This window comes from Schistocerca gregaria, chromosome 9 (genome assembly GCF_023897955.1).
Source record: "Schistocerca gregaria isolate iqSchGreg1 chromosome 9, iqSchGreg1.2, whole genome shotgun sequence".
NCBI classification, from domain to species: domain Eukaryota; kingdom Metazoa; phylum Arthropoda; class Insecta; order Orthoptera; family Acrididae; genus Schistocerca; species Schistocerca gregaria.
The window spans coordinates 250,585,502-250,607,941 of NC_064928.1; the positions used below are offsets into that span (position 1 = coordinate 250,585,502).

A 22,440-nucleotide genomic window follows, 5' to 3' on the forward strand; every position below is an offset into this window, starting at 1 on the left:
TTTTATTTGTCACAAAATGTAATTAAAAAGGCACAAATACTTCTATCCAGCCTCGTGGCCAAATAGATCGGCTATGTATCATTCGCGTAGTTTTTTTCCAATTACTTTGAACATTGTTTAGACATTCTGCGAGTTCAGAAATGTCATCCCTTACGCTGCGCTCCACGTTCCACTATGTCGAAGTTGAGTTTTAAGCAGCTGAGTTTAAGAAAGAAAAACAAAAGACACTGATGAGAGCAGATTATTAGCCAGACTTTAAACATTATTTTCAAAATGAGGTAGAAATCGGTCGTCCCTTCTTTAAAGCTAAATCTAGATTTCGGCTAGTTCCGAGACACGATACTGGATAGGCCACAGCCGAAATCTAGATTAGCTCTAATAAAGCCTGAAAGAAAGGGAGACTGACTGCAGTGCTCTGTCATTTTTAAAGTCCTATCACTGTCGTTGAACACACTTCACATTCCTAAAATAAGGAAACTTGACAGATTATTTTCGTCAGCTGTTAACACTTTAAAACAGCGCAGAAAAGTAAACAACACTAATAGGTAAAACGGGAGTTGCATTTCCGGCCATCAGTGATTTAACTATACCAGGATTCAAAATTATTATTTGGAAAAGAGCTAAAACATTGTTTTTAATTTTTTATACTTCGATTTACGATAGGACATGATCACAAAACATATTACAGACAGTACTTCCGGATTATCGTCATACGTTGCAAAATACAATTACATAGTATTCACGTGTAAAGGGTCACCATATTCTATTCAATTCAATTTATTAGCGTCCTTGTAGTACGCCATCAAAATGACATAGGACTTGTCAATAAACATAACAATTTAAAATACATGTACATGAAAATTTATAATTGGATTTACTTGTCACTTAGACTTTAAAATTTTAATAGAACTATAAGAACATTGACATAAAAATGTACAAGTAGGATAACAAAATACAAAAAAAACCTAGTTATTCTCACATCAAAGATTATTTCCATTCTTACATTAACACTGTTTCACACTTTCATAGAAATAGCATGTATGTAAATGTGAGCAATTACACATATTTATTATGTCAGGGAAATATTAATTGCACTTTCACTGTCAATGATTCATAAACGCTTTAATAATGTAAAAGCTATTGCTCAATAACATGTGCAGTTTTGGTATTATTTTTAGTTCTTTGGGGAGAGCACTGTATAGGATTTTGGGTTGGTATGGTACACTTTTGTGATACATAGCTGTTTTATGAATTTCTCCGTGGAAATCATTCCTATTCCTCATTTCGTAGTTGTGAAATTCTCTGTTTAATGTAGAAAATTTGCCATGTTCTTTTAAGAAACATATGCTTTCATATTTGTATAGGGATGGCAGTGTCATGATTTTTAATTCTTTGAAAGCATGCCTACAAGAGTCTCTACATCCTATACCTTTTATTATTCTGACTGCCTTCTTCTGTAGTCTAAATGAATGTTTTGTTAGACTGTTTTCCCCCAAAACTGCACACTGTATCTTAATAAACTGTGCATGAATGAGAAATACACACATAACACTGTTTTAATATTACATGAGCTTTTAAGCATTCTAAGTATACAACATGCTTGACTTAATTTTTTGCTCAATGATATTACATGCTTTTCCCATCTTAAATGTTCATCAAACCATATTCCCAAGAATTTAGTGTATGATGCTTGTTCAGTCTTACACCTACCCAGTTCTACTGTAAGGTTAGTTTTTATTTTATTTGTAATATGTCTGAAATTGATCCACATTGTTTTTTTGGCATTCACAATGAGTCTGTTTTCATTAAACCATCTGTCTGCTTCGTCTGTTGCTAATGTGACTTTTTTCTGTAAGTCAGCTTCACCATTTGCTTTAACAAACAAACATGTATCGTCAGCAAACAGTACTGCCTCTGCTGCAGATAGTTGACTTGGTAGGTCATTGATAAATATTAACAGTAATGGCCCTAATACAGATCCCTGGGGTACACCGTACAAAACTCTCTCAAATCTTGATGAATATGTCCTATCTGCATGGCTTGTCTCCACCTTCTGATACCTGTCCAACAGATATGATTCAAACCATTTGTGGGCAACTCCACGTATCCCATAGGCATATAACTTCCTAAGCAGTAACTTATGGCCGATGACATCAAAGTCCTTTGATAAGTCTAAAAACAATCCAAAATTTAATTCCTTTCTATTTATGGAATTTAGAACAAGTTGCAAAAAATTGAAGATAGCTGTTTCAGTTGATTTACTTTTACAGAAACCATTTTGCGCATTAACCAATATTCTATTCTTAATAAGAAATTCGTATAGTCTATGATACATTATCCTTTCTATTATTTTTGAGAAACCTGACAACATTGATAAAGGCCTAAAATTACTAACATCATATTTCTCACCATTCTTGTAAAGTGGCTTTATAGTTGACATTTTAAGTTTTGATAGAAACACCCCTGTCTTAAAAGATTCATTTATAATTTCAGTGAGATGTGAGGCTATGTTTCTTGCACTTTACTTAACGACTTTGTCAGGAATCCCATCACACCCACATGACATTTTATTTTTTAACTTATTTATAGCATTTAATACCTCTGATTCAGTTACTGGATAAAGGAACATTGTCATGTCATTCATGGGGATTTTTACCTTGCTATTGGAATTGCATTTAGTTTTAATTAAATTTATAGCTATATTTGTGAAATGTTTGTTAAATATGTTGGCAATCTGAAGTGGGTCCTTAACAGTTTTACCCCCACTTTTAATGACAAAGCTGCTATCTTTTCTTTTGTGTCTACCTATATTTTTATTTATTACCTCCCACGTTAACTTCATTTTGTTGTTACCTTTCTCAATATATGAATCATTATCAGTAAGGATGTAGAAGCTTATCTCACTAGGGGTAAGATAGATACTGCCTACAGGAAAATTAAAGAGACCTTTGGAGAGAAGAGAACCACGTGTATGAATATCAAGAGCTCAGATGGAAGCCCAGTTCTAAGCAAAGAAGGGAAGGCAGAAAGGTGGAAGGAGTATATAGAAGGTTTATACAAGGGCGATGTACTTGAGGACAATATTATGGAAATGGAAGAGGATGTAGATGAAGATGAAATGGGAGATACGATACTGCGTGAAGAGTTTGACAGAGCACTGAAAGACCTGAGTCGAAACAAGGCCCCCGGAGTAGACAACATTCCATTAGAACTACTGACGGCCTTGGGACAACCAGTCCTGACAAAACTCTACCAGCTGGTGAGCAAGATGTATGAGACAGGCGAAATACCCTCAGACTTCAAGAAGAATATAATAATTCCAATCCCAAAGAAAGCAGGTGCTGACAGATGTGAAAATTACCGAACTATCAGTTTAATAAGCCACGGCTGCAAAATACTAACGCGAATTCTTTACAGACGAATGGAAAAACTGGTAGATGCAGACCTCGGGGAGGATCAGTTTGGATTCCGTCAAAATGTTGGAACACGTGAGGCAATACTGACCTTACGACTTATCTTAGAAGAAAGATTAAGAAAAGGCAAACCTACGTTTCTAGCATTTGTAGACTTAGAGAAAGCTTTTGACAATGTTGACTGGAATACTCTTTTTCAAATTCTAAAGGTGGCAGGGGTAAAATACAGGGAGCGAAAGGCTATTTATAATTTGTACAGAAACCAGATGGCAGTCATAAGAGTCGAGGGGCATGAAAGGGAAGCAGTGGTTGGGAAAGGAGTGAGACAGGGTTGTAGCCTCTCCCCGATGTTATTCAATCTGTATATTGAGCAAGCAGTAAAGGAAACAAAAGAAAAATTTGGAGTAGGTATTAAAATTCATGGAGACTAAGAAAAAACTTTGAGGTTCGCCGATGACGTAATTCTGTCAGAGACGGCAAAGGACTTGGAAGAGCAGTTGAACGGAATGGACAGTGTCTTGAAAGGAGGATATAAGATGAACATTAACAAAAGCAAAATGAGGATAATGGAATGTAGTCAAATTAAATCGGGTGATGTTGAGGGAATTAGATTAGGAAATGAGACACTTAAAGTAGTAAAGGAGTTTTGCTATTTAGGAAGTAAAATAACTGATGATGGTCGAAGTAGAGAGGATATAAAATGTAGACTGGCAATGGCAAGGAAAGCGTTTCTGAAGAAGAGAAATTTGTTAACATCGAATATAGATTTATGTATCAGGAAGTCGTTTCTGAAAGTATTTGTTTGGGGTGTAGCCATGTATGGAAGTGAAACATGGACGATAACTAGTTTGGACAAGAAGAGAATAGAAGCTTTCGAAATGTGGTGCTACAGAAGAATACTGAAGATAAGGTGGATAGAGCACGTAACTAATGAGGAGGTATTGAATAGGATTGGGGAGAAGAGAAGTTTGTGGCACAACTTGATTAGAAGAAGAGATCGGTTGGTAGGACATGTTTTGAGGTATCAAGGGATCACAAATTTAGCATTGGAGGGTAAAAATCGTAGAGGGAGACCGAGAGATGAGTACACTAAGCAGATTCAGAAGGATGTAGGTTGCAGTAGGTACTGGGAGATGAAGCAGCTTGCACAGGATAGAGTAGCATGGAGAGCTGCATCAAACCAGTCTCAGGACTGAAGACAACAACAACATCAAGCTTCACATTGGTAATTTACTTTTATACATCGTGCAGAGTTTGCTATTAATCAAGGAAGATTTAAAATTTGTGAAGTCCTACATGATACTCTTAGACTATAGTCCTCCATAACATACTTTATAATTTACAGAACTGAAGTTCTTGTATGGTAAGCTGATTTTCAATTCCTTCAGGCAAAACTTTAGTTCTGTGATTTAAAAAGGAAAGCAATTTCTAGTGTACATTACCCTCTCTGCTAAGAGAAGCACATTCATAGTTCCTGTAAATGTTACTAATTTTGGCCGGAAAAGGTGATGCGTCATTTCAAATTCTGCTGACCTGAACTGTTGTTCCATCAGCTGGCAAAAAAGGGTTTTCTCTAGTTCCTGCTAGAGTACACCTATTTTCTTCTTCTGACACTTCTGTTTGTACAATTTCTCCTTTGCTGATGAAAGCAAATTTAACGTCATTAATGAACTTAGAGCAGAATTGAAACAGATCTGTAGGCATAATAATCTACCTATTAATCGGCTGTCACTAGCTTGTTCTTTCTGTTAATTGCTAGATCAAATTAAATATCCTTGAGATGCAAACTTTTATATTTAGCTATGTAATGATGGCAAAACTGACTCCAAACTTTTGTTTCTACTTCATTATTGATTCCCTGCTTTTAGCCTTGTGTCCCATTAGTTCGAGTCCATTGCCTTGTGGTATGAAACAGCAAGCAACTGCAGAATTTACAGCTTCTGGTCCATAGTGATTCTTTAAATTCCTGATTTCCGACTGTCATGCATAGAAGCTAAAGTGGTTATCTAAAATTACTAGACATATAAGAAATGAGAACACTATGATTATTAGATTCTTTATGTTCTTTCAGAACTTCTGAATCTACATGGGGCCATTAATCAGTTTTTGGCCCCAATTTGTAAACTACTGGAAATTTGTAAGAGAACTCAAATTTATATTCTATGACCTTGTGTTAGTAAGTTATTACAACCACAGTTTCTGATTTATCCCACAATTACTTCAAGAGATACAAAAAGCTCAATTTCACATTCTTTTTCATGTAGCTATTTCTTTGCCCACATTCACTTCAAGTTATCTAAATTCATATTATTCATGATAACTTTTTGTATTATTCCTTGTAAGAGAGTGCAAAAAAAGTTGTACAAAATGGAACAGCTCTGTTTCTTTCAAAAAATATTGCAGAGTCCAACAAATAACTATTATCTCTGTTAAGTATTTCATTGGCGAAAGTAAAAATTTGGCAATATTCACTGGGAACATGTGCGAGTGCTCACACAAAATTTCATCAATATCTGTGATAGTCACTTAAGAACTTTTTACAAAATTAGACCACTTGGCATGGAATGACCATTTTATGGGATAAAATTATTCCAGAAAAGGCAAAATTAGTGAGGTTTAATAGCTACTTCATAACAATACTGACTTATGGTATCAAAGCATGTACCTTTGCAAATAAAGTCATCAAGACTCCAGGCATCAGAAATAAAATTCCTTAGATTCACCATCTTGAAATTCAGAAATGAGGAAGGAAGCCGGAATCAAGACAAGACATCCCTTTTACAGTGATGTAGCTATGAACTAAGGTTGAAGCCAACAAGAGCAGCCCAACTAAATTTGGGAAGATAGATGACTGGAAAACATCCTGCAAGAAGACACCAAACCCATGGAATGGATACCATCAAGACGATCTTACTGCCATATGAAGGACAATGGATTACGTTTTTGGTGACGGGTTATATATGGACAGAAGCAAGTGGAAGAGGCTCAATGACAGTGCCCAGGAAACTAGACTTACACAATGATAATGATGGCACTGACTGGTTTGCTATCAAGGGCTCTGCTTGAATGTGATCAGCATGCAGAGTGATCATGTTGATTTCGTGCTCCAAGGTTCAGTACACCTCGGACCTCTGGCGGAACTACTGAGAGCATAGCTCTGCGAGGTTTTGCAATAATTACATGCTCTACCAAAGTGTCCAGACACATTACATATACAGACTGTGTGAAAATGGTTCGTTACTTATGTGGCTGGGTACATCATCTGTATTAAATTAAGCTTTAAAGATTTATTTTTTCTTGTAACAGTATTTACTCTTTAAAGTTACTTTTCAGAAGGAGAATTATATCCTCAAAACATGCTGGTTTAATAGTGAAATAAGTTTTAGAGGCAGCTGTCTACATTTACATCAGCAATAATTTCATTCTACTACATAGTTAACAAGTGCCAATATTGAGACTTCCTGCCAAACTAAAACTGTGCTCATATATGGTCAAAATTTGACCAAATTTCATATAATCAAAATGTCCTATATACAAATACCAAACAGCAATGTTGTGCATCACTGTTAGGCGCAGAAACAAAATTTAAAAGCAAGACTAAACAACTGAGCAGAAATAACTCAGGGCAGGTGTAATTTTCCCTTGGAGAATCAGTGTACAAAATGAGAAAGCAGTTTACAAAATAGTAATATCCATGGGAATGTCATACATTTAGTTATCAACCAAAAGATCACTTTCTGAAGTAGAAAACACACACCCGCGCACAAGCACAACTTGCACACACGACTGCTATCCCATACGCCCTTCCACTGCCATCAAACTTGGTCATAGGCACCCTGTACCCCATCAATGACAGGGCTATCTGTGAAAGCAGTCATGTAATTTACAAACTAAACTCCAACCACTGTACTGCTTTCTACAAGGGCATGATGGTTAGCAAGCTGTCTGTCCACACGAATGGTCACAGGCAAATTGTGGTCAAGAGAGAGCTGGACCACTCAGTTACAGAACATACTGCCCAACAGAATGTACTTCACTTCAATCACTGGTTCACAGTGTGTCATCTAGATTCTTCCTACGAACACCAGATTTTCTTAAATGCACAGGTGGGAACTCTCCCTGCTATACATCCTACATTCCTGTAATCCCTCTTGTCTCAATCTTTGCTAGTCCCTGTCTTTCATCCATCTATCCCCTTCCCTGCTGTCACCCAAACAAAACACAGCTTTATATTCAACCAACACGTCCATTAGTCCTTTTCTCCTGCTCCACTCCCCTCGCCCCTCCCCATCCTCCTGCTCCTGACTGCACTCTGAAGCACCACCCTAACCCACCACATGCTCCCCAGAAGTGGCATTACACCTTCCCCCAGCCCCGGTTACCCCCACCCCCTCCCTGGCCCATGCTTACTTCACACTCTCACCACTGGGCTGCTGCTGCAATCACACGCAGCTGCAACTCAGTCTGGTCACAGACAGTGGTCATGTGTGAGAGTTGTGCTAGTATAAGAGTGTGTGTGTTTTACTCAATGCCTCCTATATATGGTGAGTACCAATCTATCATCACTGACCAACACCTCCAACCAGTTGTTCGTAATCTAGCCTCCCACGCCAAAGATACCAACCACTTTCTTTGCCGACTCTCTACAACCTCCACCCCTTTATCTCCTGGATCCCCACTCCTCACAGCTGACGCCACCAGTCTATACATCAACATACCTCTTGCTCACGGTCTTACCGCTATGGAATACCTTTCCCAACGTCCTCTAGAATCCAAATCCACTACCCCATTCCTCATACACATTACCAACTTCTCCTAACCCACAACTACTTCTCCTTTGAAGCAAAGGAATACAAACAAATCTGCAGCACAGCCGTGGGCACCTGAATGGCGCCTTCCTATGCCAAATACTTCATGGGCCATGTAGAGAAGACTTCCCTAGCCTCCCGAAACACGACACCCCTAGTTCGGTTCGCCCCCTCCCCACCCCACAGCCTCCCTGTGCTGCATATGTTGGCAGTCTAGTCCTGCACACTCCACAAGACAGAGCTCATTTCAAACATACACTGCCGTTCCTTTTCTTCCCCTTCCCTGCCCCCTCCAGATTGCTGCTTCTATTCCACGACAGTTGCATTCTGGTCCAATCTGCCGGAGATGGTATATGTCTGTGTGTGTGTGTGTGTGTGTGTGAATGAATGCATGTACATCTGTTTCCCTGACAAAGGGTGTGGACATAAGATAATGTGTGTCTTAATCATGCCTGTCTGTGACTTAATGAGTCACATTTACAGTAAGTAGCAAGCTATATTTTCCTTACTTTGTCAATCTATCCTTTTCATAATATTAGTGTTCTAGCTTGTGTACACAGTGTCACAATGAGCCCATGGTCGGATAAAAAAATAAATGGATTCTTACAGCATGTAAAAATATGTCTTTTAAGCTAGTTTAACAGCAGATGGTTGCTCTTTCTACTTTCTGTGGGAATTCACATGCATTTCATGTAGTTACCTTTTCTTACAACATATTTGTCTTGGTTTCATTAATGCTACATTGGTGCCATGTTCTCCAGTTTTCCACTAGGAATTGTGTACTAAAAGATGGTTGGAAATTTATTTAAAAATACATTGCATTTAGGACTGAAGTCTAACCCATCAAAACTGGGCAATTCAGATTTTTAGAACTTTTACGAAGCTCAGAGTCCATAATGTGAATGTGGACCAGTGTATCTAGAGTTTCTTCTTCATTACATCAAACAGAAAGAGCTACATCCATCACTTGTATTATGAAAAACCCATATTAGGTATCTACTAATGTTACAGTATAATGGTGCACCATCATATTTAAATCCACGTTTTTGTGGATTAAACATTTCAGTGGAAATGATTAGATGATTAGTCTGGCATCAATTAACTGTTCTAAGACTTTCCTCCATTATGTTTTTTTCGTAGGACAACAAAGTAGTTAACAATACTCTAACACACCTGTCACATCAAATTTATAAATAAAAGAGCCGACAAGAGAATATTGTTAATTAAGATACAAGAAAAGGAAGAAAAAAAGTGTGGGAAAACTTGTCAGGGAGCAAGAGGTTTACATAGTAAATAACCAAAAACAGAATGAGGCTTCCAGCATTTTATTCCAGAAACTATTAAAATAATGAATGAGCACATTAAAGTTGGACAGGCACAAAATGAGTCTTCGCAGAAGACAATCACGTGTCTATCGTGTCTGAGTCAGAGTCGTCCTCCATCGCAGCTTTGGCTGCCTTCTCTGCTTCTGCGAACACAGGTGCGGGCACACGCTCGTGCAGACCTTTGGTTACATTTCCTACCCAGCTCAATTCAAGTTCAAACTGCTTGTCCTTCAGCTCATCATGGACAAGGTAGATTCTGTAAGAAAATAAAGGTACTGTAGCACTGTGGTTAAACTCCAACATTAATCCAGATTTGGATAGTGTATTACACTTTCATATACCCAATATGGCATATTAATCTCAAAAAGATAATGTTAATTTTACAATTGCAATAATTCCAAGCCTTTTGTAATTTCACTTTAATGACTTCCAGTATTTATCCATTTGATAATTACTGAATATAAATTAAGTGTGTGTTGACCGAGTTGTAGGTAACTGTCCTTAGGTAGGGTGGTCAAAGTGGTCTGTGCCTTTCACTAATTCTTAACTCATCAGAAAAGATTCCCTATCAATTATTTTTTTGGTTGGTGAAGTGGTAAATGCATAAGTGTCACAGATATACAAAATAAGTTAGAGAGAATGTATGGGCCTACATTTGCAAATAATTTGAGCAGAAAAACACAGGTCCGAAACTGACAGCTGGCCATAGTTAAGTGCTTATACCTGAAATGTCTTATGAATATAGCTCTGAATTTGTAACAATGGTGTGTTTGGCAAACAGTGTCTGTAGGAGTGTGCTAAATGCCAACATAACATGCTTTTAATATGTAAAACATTTTCTTTATGGAAGTGGGTCTGGACTGGAGTGCAAAATTTAGGACCATATACATGAGTTCAAGTTATGATGGTACACTATTTGTCATTAGAATAATTATGTGGATGTTTCTAAATCACAAAATCTGACATGTATGCAAAACATTCTGTAGTATGCCATCCATTGTTATTGAGTGTGACAGTTCCACTGTCTACGTGCCACACTGACTTGTGAACTGTTTTTTTGCAATAAAACTTACATGTCATGTATTTTAATTTTCATATAGCCTACACAAATTAATTTTTCTTATTACATGAGGCCACTTATTTCTGCTGTATCACGGCTTTACATCAGTTTCAACTCCACCAGGAATTATGAAAAGGGCTGGAAAGTTGTAGTCCTGAATTCTGAAATCACTCTCAGTTCATTACAACTGTACAGGCAATGGCTCTCAGTTCAATGGAACTGTTCAGGCAATGGCTAAAAAGACAGTGCCCAGTACGCAACCTAGCTAAAATGATCTCATGGCCAGAGGGCCAGATGGCGGTCGTCCAAGCTGTTGGAAGAGGCTTAATAATGCAGAGCTTGTTCCCTTGAAGGGAGGACAAGGGATGATGCCAAAGTGACAACACCTGCTGACAGACAGCAACACAGATATCATCAAAGAGAACGTAAGAACCAGTGAGCTGAGGTACGAGGACTGCAGTATTGGCAACAGCGTCAGAGACCTCGTTTCCTGTCAGACTGACATGACCAGGAGCCCACATAAACATCACGTGGCTCCATCAGCAATGAGCAAGTTACAGTTTTCCTGGACCTGTTGCACTAAGGGATGGACGATGTGTAGCACACAGAGGCTTTGAAGGGCACAGAGTCAGAACAGATGACACAATTGAGAAGCCTCTGTTGCCAGATGTACTGTTTCGTCTGATAAGAGGGTGAAGAGCTCTGCTGTAAATACTGAGCAGTGTTCCGGAAGCCGATACTGAAAAACGCTGGTGTCAATGACAAAGGCACACCCAACACCACGGTCAGCCAAGAGCCATCAGTGTACACAAAGGTACTATCGCGAAGTTCTGTGGGAAGGTCGTGAAACAAAGTGATACAGTGATGGTGGAGTAGTGTTCTTAGAAAGCGAATGAAGGCCAAGGTGAACATGGGTTGCCGCAAGAAGCCAAGGTGGTAAAGGCTTCACACCCACTGGGAAAGTAGCACTTAGTGTGAAGTTAAGCTGCTGGAGAAGGAGCTGAAAGTGAACTCCAGAAGGAACACAGCCCATACTGGTAATCAAAGGAGTCATTGAAGAAGGAAGCATAGGATGGGTGGCCACGCATGGCAGACAAACGGCATACATATCTGCTGAGGAGAAAGTCACGGCAGTATGACAGCGGTAGTTTGGCATCTCATGGATACAGACTCTCACCCGGGCTAGTGTAAAAGGCGCCTGTGGTCAAATGGATGTCACGATGGTGGGTAGTAATGAGACAACATAAGTGAGACAGACGTGCAGATGCATCTACAAAACACTCATAGTCTAGTTTCGAATAGACAAGGGACCGGTACAAATGGAGGAGGGGATTCCACCTGCTCCCCAGGAAGTACCACTGAGGACACATACAATAGGCTGCCAGGTAAGACACATGGGAAGACTAAGAAAGTTTCCTATCAAGCACGAACCCCAGGAATTTTGTAGTTTCAATGAACGGAAGAGCAACAGGCCCAAGTTGTAAAGATGGTGGAAGAAACCAATTGTGCCACCAGAAATTCATACAAACAGTTTTATCAGTGGACAAATGAAAGCCACTGTTGATGCTCCACAAGTGAAGACGGATGAGACATCGCTGGAGACGCCGCCGCTCAGTGAGACAAGTCTGTGGAGAACTGCAACAGATGGCAAAATCGTCAACAGAACGGTAGCCCGAGATGCCCGGCAGGAGAAAGGCCATTATAGGGTTAATGGCGATAGCAAAGAAAACTTAGTCTTTTACAAATTCCTGAAGGAAACTAGGCATGTGGCCGTGGAAGCTCCCACATGTAGCAAGTGCGGAGGATATCAGTATTCCATCAGGTGTCTTAGTCTTCCTCCATATCGAAAAACACGGCCGTAGTCTGGGATTTCCGCAGAAAACCATTCATGACATGGGTGAACAAAGTGACAAGATTGTCAACTGCAGAAAGGCGTGCTCGAAATCCACACCGTGCAGTGGTTAGAAAAGTGCGAGACTCGAGTTACCATACCATCCATGCATGAATCATATGTTCCATCAACTTGCAAACACAGCTGGTGAGAGAAATGGGTTGGTAACTAGAAGGAAGATGTTTGTCCTTACCAGGCTTAGGTATGGGTGTAACAGTGGCTTCACACCAGAGACTGGGAAACATGCACTCCCCCCATATGCGGTTGTATGTATGAAGCAGGAAGTGCTCATCCACAAGAGAAAGATGCTGCAACATTTGAATGTTAACACTGTCTGGCCCAGGGGCAGAGGATAGGGATGAAGTGAGAGCACGATCTAGCTCCCTCATAGTAAAGCAGGCATTGTAGCACTCTTGATTCTCAGACAAGAAGGTTATCACTCAAAACTCCTCTGCTTGTTTGCAATGGAGAAAGACAGGGTGATAGTGAGGCGAGCTCCAAATCTCCGCAAAATGGGGGCCCAAAGTGTTGGAGATAGCAATAGGGTCCAGATGACACTATCTGCCACTGCCAGGGTGGAAATTTGGAAACAGGTCTTGGTCCCAGAGGGCAGTCGGAGGTTGGCCCACGTAATGGAAGGAGCAGTGCTGTTAAAGTAACTAGTGAATGAAATCCAGCTAGCTTTTTGCTATCCTGAAGAACACAACGACACTGTGCATGCAACTGTTTATAATGAATGCAGTTTGCCGTAGCAGGATGACAGCCAAAAGTGCAGAGAGCACAACTCCGCGTGCGAATTACGTTGCAGCACACCTAAGTCCACCAAGGGATTGAGACACAGCGTGGAAAAGAGGAAGTGCAATGAATGGATCATTCTGTAGTGGTAAGGATAACATTTGTAAGGTATTGTACTTAGTAATCACAACTTGGGAAATGTTGTCTGTCAAAGGTCACAAGGGAAGAGCAGAGCCTCCAGTCGGCCTTAGTAAGCTGCCATTTGGGAGTGCACGAACTCAGGGTAGGAGTCAGCAAACAGATAGTATGCGGGAAATGGTCGCTCGAGTACGTGTCAGAGAGAATGGACCACTCGAGATGACGGGCAAGTGGGACAGCGCAAAAGAGTAGATGCAAATGGGAATAGATGCGAGGCGTCTGAACGGGACATAGGTGCCCCTGTGTTAAGGCTGAGGTGGTTAAGTTGATTGAGGTCAGCCAAGAGGACACTTTTCGGACAGGTTCTGGGAGAACCGCAAAGGGGATGATGCACATTAAAGTCACCAAGCAACAAGAAAGGAGTGATGTAGCTGTCCAATAAGCTGGAGGATGTCTGTCCTGGTGGCAGTGAATGATGGAGGGATATAAACAGTACAAATGGAAAAGGTCATGTGAGGAAGGAAAAGGCAAGCAGCAACAGCCTGAAGGTGGGTAGCTGGAGAGATGTGTTGAATATGAACGTCATCCGGTATGAGCAGCATGACTCCAACAGATGGAATGCCATCCTCAAAAGGGAAGGTCAAAATGGGCCAGGAAGAAATGCAAGAGCTCAAAGCAGTTGTGAGTGTGCAATTTTGTTTGCTGGAGGCACAGAACAAGTGGACGCTATGATTCTAACTTCAATCCTAAATCATCTTCATTTGACCAAAGGTCACGAATGTTCCATTGAAAGAGTGTCATAATGAGGAAAGGGGAGGAGGGAAAAAATGAAAGGATGTCATCTCGGTGGCCATTGAGTACAAGCCTTCAAAGACACTCTTCTACAGGTACAGAGGCCGAAGGATCCTGCTGCATGAGATCTACAGAGGCGTTGGCAACCTCTCTCTCTCTCTCTCTCTCTCTCTCTCTCTCTCTCTCTCTCTGCAGAGTGCAGGGCACAAAACCAGTTGGCAGTGTGCACCAGAGACACAGAGGTCGGCCAGGTGAGGGTATCACGTGGCGACACCGTCAAAGAGGATCCCCGAAACGGCAAAGGAGAAGACCGTTTGCCTTTGTTTGACTTCTTTGAGCCTTTCCTGTTGGCAGAGGAAGATTCAGATGTTTGTTGGCTGGAGGGAGGTAGGAAGTCTTCATGGGAATATTCCTGCTACCCTTTTTGGCCTGCCGGTTGTGTAGCAGGTGACTTTACCCCAGGAGGCAAATGTCTGGCGGCCTGTTGTACACTGGACGAGGAGACAGCGATGCTATCATGACATTGGGTGATTTCACAACCACAGTCTTGAATCTGGGGCCACATGTCCCCGTGGCCATGTTCCTTCACGGAGCGAGATGCTGCGAGAACAGTACTATAAATTCCCGATGCTAGAACGCAGCGTTTGGGGGCTAGCAAATAACTTGCGAGTGACAGGGTAAGGCGCTTTTTCCTTTACCTGGATCTCCTGAACAGCCCACTCATTGGGATACATGTTACAATTTCAAGAAGCGGCGGCACAGTCACCGTTGCAGTCAATACAGTGGGGAGGAGGTGGCAGACAATCGCCCTCATACGCATCCCTATCAAAGGTTACACATTTGGCTGGGTGTCGACAAGACATTCGAGAGTGGTCGAAATGATGACAACAGTAGCAGCGCATTGGTCAGACTGTGGGAACTCCACAGCCTGCTTTGATCTTGGACAAAAGCACCACTCTACCAAAAGTGAGAAAAAGGAGTGTGTGTGTGTGTGTGGAGCACTAACGACACATCTACCTTTTTCATCACCCAATGGATGGCAGTGACACATTGATCAGAGAAGTATGTTTAGATTTCTGCCTCAGTCAGACCATTGAGAAGCCTCGTGTAAACAGCACCATGGAAAAATTCAGAGTTCTATGGGCCTCAACATGAGTAGGATAGTCGTGAAGAAGTGAAGTGGTAAGTAGTTGCTGTGCTTGAGAATCAGAAGTAGTCTCCAAAAGCCACTGCATAGTTGAGAGCAGGATTGGCCCAGGCCCGGCAATTGCATCAACTCCTTTCTGAATAAGAACTGTATTTACTGTTGCAAAGAACAGACTGGCTTCAGTACGTGAAACGACAAGGAACTGTGGTGCAGCTGGGAGGGTCTTTGAATTGGGAGCTTCATTCCATTTACACGTCAGACATGGACTGCGAAGATGATGACTGGTTCATTGCAAGAAAATCACCCACGATTGCCAGTGTCTCCGATGGTGCAATCCTTCCAACTGCCCCCCCCCCCCCTCCTCAGAGTGGGGGGGGGGGGGCTCACCTGCCTTAGGTGATTGTTCACACCTAAGGTCACACCTCCCAAATACCTGACAGAGAGACCAATCAGCAATTTGGGAACATAGGAGCTCTGGCAATCACCCCTCCCTGGGCCAGCCTGTATCAGGAAGTACGTGTGAACTCTACCTGTCTACCTGTGTCTAGGAAGTATGCGATAACCAGTCACTGGTTATGCGTTGGATGTGTGGGCTGGCCTTCAGAAGTGCACAGGGAGGAAGAACAAAAAAGAGGAACCTCAAACGCTGAAGTGGAGGAAGTATAAGAGAAGGTGAGCGAAGAAAGAAAAAAGGAATGGTAAAAAATGGTGAGACTGTTCTGGTGTCAGCCTCTGAAAATCCCACATGTTCTGCAAGAGAGGGAAAAAGAATAGCAAGAAGACAGACATGCAGCACGGAAGGGAAAAGATGCTGCAAAGGTTGGGGCCTCAAGGTAGCCAAGCACGAACCCACCAAAGAGCGGCGAGCTCCCTGGTGGTACATGCAAATGGTAAAACCAATGTTTTCGTACAAACTTTAAAGCATCCAAGAGAACAAATGCATTGCCATACTGAACAACAGGCAACTCCAAAAATAACAGCAAGTGTAAACTCTAACATGGGAAAGTTGCAATTAGTTCCATACAACAGAGGGAAAATTCTATTAGAAAGTCATCTATATTTAAAAATGTGAAAGAGCTCCAGGGCAGACTCACTTATTCGGTTCATGTATTGTCACAAGTGAGTAGAGAACTCCACCACTTACATTTTTGCAGCATCCTTCACCAGATCCTTGATACTGATGGAACTCAGCTTCAGCTTCTCAATCTCTGTTTTTGCAGCCTGTTTTGCTTTACCAACAGCACAGCCATAGTAGCCCTGAAATACGTTACATTGTTTTAATACGGAGTAAATAGACACCTTTCAAACTGGAGCAAGTTGGAGAAAAGAGCAGTTAAAAACAGCAGCTGCTATACAAAATACTTCAGTCTCTAAAAAATTACTTCCAAGCCTCAAACATACCATATTTACCCAAGTTTAACAATAAACAATAAGACAAGCCTGAATATAAGATGTGCCTTTTATTAAGACCCTACTTTGGAAAATTTTATTTTTAACATATTCATATTAATCAAAACTGCAAGCTATTCTAATGATACAAAGTATCTGCATTAAAAAATTGGCATTATAACTATTCTAAACTTGTGTCATTTACTGATTGTCTACATTCTGATAATACAAGGAGAAACATAATAAACAAAAATAAATGGTTTACATTATTTGTTAGCTTCATGTCTTTATTTGCTTATTACCTAAATCAATCGTGTGGTATCGCTATTTTTTAACCACACCACCAGCAATACCAAAATCTGGGACGATAGCTTTGCCTAACAAATGAGAGGTGCATAAAGGGGCAATTTGTTTCTACATACAAGCAGCCATGAAACTTTTCATTTCGGTTGATACAAATATTTGGTTGCTTCTTTAAAAAATGTCACGATTTCTGAGGTGGAAGTTAAGGTAGGACCTGAGAACTCAGCTGTTCTTTTTTTTTCGCAAATATATAGCAGATTTTCCATCTATACTGACGTGAGAACGTGACACCATTCCTTTGTCTCTTGCTTTCAAACATGTCTGGCCACTGCATAGAAACAGCACCTGACACTCCTTTTCATTTCCATCATACACCACAGCAAGCATTGACAACTGCATAAAACACATAAGTATTCCACTGGCTTCTGTCTAGACTTTTAGCATCTCCTACAGAAATGTATACTACATTTGAGTATTTGTCCAATTTTAAAATCAATTCATTTCCAACTACACATGGTTTCTGGTAAACTGCAATTTAAAAGTGGTAAATGTTCTTAAAAGGAGCAGGTATCCAGCATATTTTCCCACAGTTGCAACCACAATGAAACTAACAGCTCACCACTCTCTTCCCCACATTGTCCTAGTTCTCAGCAAATTTGGAGTCACTGCTCCTCCTCCAGCCCTTGAGTATTCTTCAGAATAAATCTGCAAGTGACCTCAACTGCCAAAGTTTCATCTGAAAATTTAAGACAACCACTATACTAGTCTATTACACAACACAAAAAACACTGACCTCCGCGGTACTGGATTAATCTGGGAATGAGAGACAACTTTGTATTTTTTGAATGAAGAATTTCAGGAGAAACATCTTATAGTTGGGTAAATACAGTATTCCTATCTAAGGTCTAAATAAGCACTTTGTTAGAGTAGTTTCATATTAAATACATATTGCAGATAATAATTTTAATGTTTACTTAGAGTAGGTTCAATGTATTTTATTACACTAATTGTGTACAGCAACTGTTCCGCTAAATTTAAACCTCAAGCAGGCACGCAGTGTACTTTGTATACATGTAAAGTAGCTCTCTGTTACCCAGGTAAAAACATGTCTGAGCAAAATCATAGTACAATCTTAGTTTATGTGACCTAAATCACTGTTTAATTAAGCAATAATAAAATAAACTTTCATTGCATCACTCTGCTGCTGCATATGAGTGTTACCCCACAGTAATCACCCTGTTGGAGCATTAACCAGCGCAGTTGCATCAGATCCCTGCCAAATGCTTATTTGATTCCTAATTATCTTGTAGACAACTGCCTCATTGTGGGATTGTCCTGCCAGCTTTGAATCAGGTCATTTTCTTGCAGGTACTGTAGAGTTTCTCACTTATCTCGCTGCTTCCTTTATATTACTGCTGCCCAGGCTGACATATAACACAACTTATTACTGTGTTAGCTGAAGCAATGATGAAGGAACAGGTATAGGCTCACAATTGTAAAACAATGGAATGGTGCAAGACAATGTTATCTGCAGTTGGTGCACTTTATACATAGGTGGATCAGATAGCGCTTAATGAATAAAAATGTGCAAGATTTATTAGATTATCACTGATGCTGTTACACTAACCTCACCTCTGGTTATGACATCCAGATGTAGAGAAGATCACAACACTACGAGTGGTTGGAAGAAATGAGGAAAGTATGTATTTCATGTGATATATTCCACAGATCCTAGTTTTAGAACTTCAAATTTATATTTACATTTACAGTTTATGTTTAAAAATGTCTGTTAACACCCTATATGCAAACTATTTATCATGTAGAATATTTTTGTAAAGAGAAATAGTAAGTATAAAAATTATGCCAGTAACTTCTGGCCAGAGAAGTTGATGTGTAGTACTTGTTAACGGAACAAAGCTGTGTATGATGAAGTGAAGAATATTTTCCGTATGCTCATTTTCTATAATTGATATTGTCACCTTAATTTTCTTCCTGCTTTACAACTGTCTGTGACCTTTATGAACACAGTTAAGTTGAAATTACCGTTGTATTGTCTCTATGAACTAATTACGAACCTCAAGCTCTCCGACCCATGTTTTACAGCTGCTATTTGCATCTATTATCACTTGCTACAGTTTATTGTTCTTACAGCACTGACAACATGAGCAAAGTCAATGACAACACCATGTTGTCCTCTCAGCTACTTACAGTTCAACCAGCAGAAATCGTGCCACTTTGGATTCGCACTGTAGCCAACCTTGAAAATCAACAGTTCTGTAGAGCAGTAACAACGTTAATGATGATGTTGAAGCTCAAGTTGCATTTGTTGTGCAGTGTTTCAAGTGCTCTCTAGTGTTAAGTCTCCTGAAGAAACGTATGATATTGTTGAGTATTTATCCAATTTTGAAGTCATTTCAGTTCCTACTACAACTGGATTCATGTGAACTGCATCTAGGCAGAGAGCCAGGATATACAGTGAAGGGACCACAAACTCTGAACACTGTATAGAGGAAAACACTATAAAGATGAAGGCTTCCAAATAATAATTATAAGGCATTACTGAAGATTGGGATACCACTAATCAGCTTTGACAAATGGTGCCATAGGTGACATTTTAAATTTTCACAACACTGTAATATGATATTCATTGCAAATGATCAATGTATCAAATGATTATTTTTTTGTCATTAAAACACGGGGACCGGTAGGTGGATGGGTGAAAGTAAATGGTGCCAAAAACATCACAAGCAGAATGTGCGTCACATGTCACGTGACCAGGTTCTGCCACTGACATATGAAATACGCTGAGCGTGGGCTTTCCGAGCCGGTGCAAACTGTGAATCCACAGAATGAAAAACGATGCATCTACATCCAGTTATTTAAATGTTATAAAGAGGTAAATAATTGACCAGTGTTCCAAAAATATGAGCGTTATGTAGAGGAATTTGTAATATAGAGGAAACACAGTAAAGAGGAAAATTTAACATTGTGTATATGGGCTTTTAGTTGGGACCGAAACAAACAGATGTAACAAAGACGAAAACATTATATGGAGGAATGTTATAAAGAGGTTTCACTGTATGATATACATTCCCATGGTAGCAACACAACAAAATTTGCTGCCTGCTAGCCACTTCCCTCCTGACATTGGCCCAAGTGCTCCACCGAGCTAGTGCCACTATCTACACTCTTACTATTCCAGTTCCTACAAATTATACCTGTGCATGACCTGAACTGCCAAAGGATCCATATATGTAAGATGACCACTATTAAACTACTACACAATGTAAAAATGCTAACTTCAGGAACAGTAGATAACTCTGGAAATGTTAAGACAACCTTGTATTTTTCAAATGACAAATTTGAGAAAAAATCTCGTCTTATACTTATGTAAGCGTGGCCCCAGGCACGCACGCACGCACGCGCACGCGCGCACACACACACACACACACACACACACACACACACACACTCTCTCTCTCTCTCTCTCTCTCTCTCTCTCTCTCTCTCTCTCTCGGCTCTGCACAATACTGCTTACGCAAGTGGACATGAGCATGTGTGAGAGGGAGAGAGTGCAAATTTCTTACTCACATAGGAAACTCCTGAAGGATCAATCATGAACATAGCAGGCCCATCAACAGGTTCGTAGCTGCTAAGAACCACACTACACCCGAATGGACGCACAGCACTGTACAAAGTGTAAGCGTGCATGTAGCCCGCAACCCTGTCCACTAAGTGACGCAGTGGGATTCCATCTCCATACTGGGCGCGGTAATTGGCTGCTTCTGTCCGGGCAGTCTCCACAATCTGGCGTGCATCCGATATCAAACCAGCCACAGCCTGGAAATACCAGAAAGATCATTTAGTTTGTTTCAAAGAACCAGTATCAAAAATTGGGCAAGATTGTCTACTCTAATTTTGTACTTCTGCCATGCATTGTCCTCTTCTAGTTCAATCCAACATTTCCTTTTTGCCTCTCCTCTTCCCACTTCCACTCCATCCCATATCACCCCCTCCCCCTTCATTACACCTTATTTTCATGCACAATGTTAGTTCCACTGCAACATTAGCATGTAGCCATGCCATCAACAGGAATAAATGTCTACGCACTGCCTTAGATCAATAATTTAATATATTAGTAAAGCTACTTCTAGTCAAACTTTTCTCTTCTACCATAGCAGTGTCTAAAATTTCTATCATACTAAATTAATACACTAAACTGTGTGTCTAGCCTTAAATCTTTATATGATGAGGCACACCTTTTATAAAAGTCTTTTGAGCCCAAGAAGGTCTTTTCATCATGTGAACACTACCTTGTCATACATTACTTTACAACAAACACTATTTCTGTGAAGACTTTCAATACAGAAACAGAAAATTCAAGGCAATTAATGTTGTATGGCCATCTTATTTACATCAAAAATGACACTTAACTCCTATGACTGTGTCATTAATAACTGTTTTTCCATTACAATTTAACCAGGATCAAATTTCAAACTATATTTTCAACACTAGCATGGCTATTAGAGCCAACTATTGGACACACAAGTAAAAATGCAGCTTTCATGCATCTGAAGATACGACAGCTTTACCAAGTGAGCCCTTGCAATAGTTGCAACACCCTTATCATATAATGGCAAGTAAATTACATACTAGTTATTCTATTTTACCAATTTTGTACTCACCATTCCAACATGTTTGTCGATATTGAATATTCTTTGGTTCGCACCTGGCTCATACAATTTTGAAGTGACAAGTTTTTCGACAGCAAATACAACGCCATCTTTTCCCCTCAGGCCTATTACAGTACTGTGAAAATATTCAAAAACATTAATTGACTTTTAACACTGGTACGACGAAACAATGTGCGTGCAACAATTTCTTACCCACTGTTATCCACTGCTTTCTGTGCATATTCCACCTGAAAGACACGGCCATCTGGAGAGAACTGCGATGCGGAGAGATCATACTGAAACAAAGTAGTGAAAGACGATGTGTACGGTTGTAACAAAATACATACCAATTGTAAACACAGTGGTTTGCTGACATTTTCCACACGATGTTGCATAACGCCTTCTGTAAATTGGAGTTTCTAGAGAAATGGTTACCAACTATTTTTGTAATAATGTTAAATAATTAACGCTGAACTAACACTCCATTTTAACGTAAGTGCAGAGTGAATATCTATTCCCACTAAAAATTTTGAACTAGTTGAGATCAAACCAATTGTCAGTATTTCAGCGTACAGTACCTGCAAAAAGCTTTCACAAGAAAATCATTCCGTACTTTGAAGGTAGCTACTTACACCCGTTCCTATAGAGCTCATGTTGATTATGTTCTCTTTCCTCAAAGGATAACAAAACTACAATTCGTCGCCCACAACACACGGTGATACGGCAAATTGTTTTTCGTGAAACAACAGACTGTCTGTGGATTCAA

General features: G+C 40.1%; 1 protein-coding gene across 1 annotated transcript; it reads right to left on the reverse strand.

Moving 5' to 3' along the window:
- Nucleotides 1–9,530: 9,530 nt before the first annotated feature.
- LOC126291609 (proteasome subunit alpha type-3) lies at nucleotides 9,531–22,425 on the reverse strand. The gene is made up of 6 exons (XM_049985145.1): nucleotides 22,307–22,425; nucleotides 21,888–21,970; nucleotides 21,687–21,810; nucleotides 20,593–20,841; nucleotides 16,454–16,566; nucleotides 9,531–9,802 (listed from the first exon to the last, which is right to left on the reverse strand). Exons 1-6 carry the CDS (start codon nucleotides 22,325–22,327, stop codon nucleotides 9,625–9,627), a joined length of 768 nt encoding a protein of 255 aa, XP_049841102.1. The 5' UTR covers nucleotides 22,328–22,425; the 3' UTR covers nucleotides 9,531–9,624.
- Nucleotides 22,426–22,440: the final 15 nt, after the last annotated feature.

Excerpts from the sequence above, each read along its gene's own strand:
- LOC126291609 (XM_049985145.1), bottom strand. The coding sequence starts at position 22,327 with ATGAGCTCTATAGGAACGGGT. Across the intron at positions 21,811-21,887 it reads AAAGCAGTGGATAACAGTGG|TACTGTAATAGGCCTGAGGG; the intron begins GTAAGAAATTGT and ends ATATTTTCACAG. Across the intron at positions 16,567-20,592 it reads ATCCTTCAGGAGTTTCCTAT|GGCTACTATGGCTGTGCTGT; the intron begins GTGAGTAAGAAA and ends AACGTATTTCAG.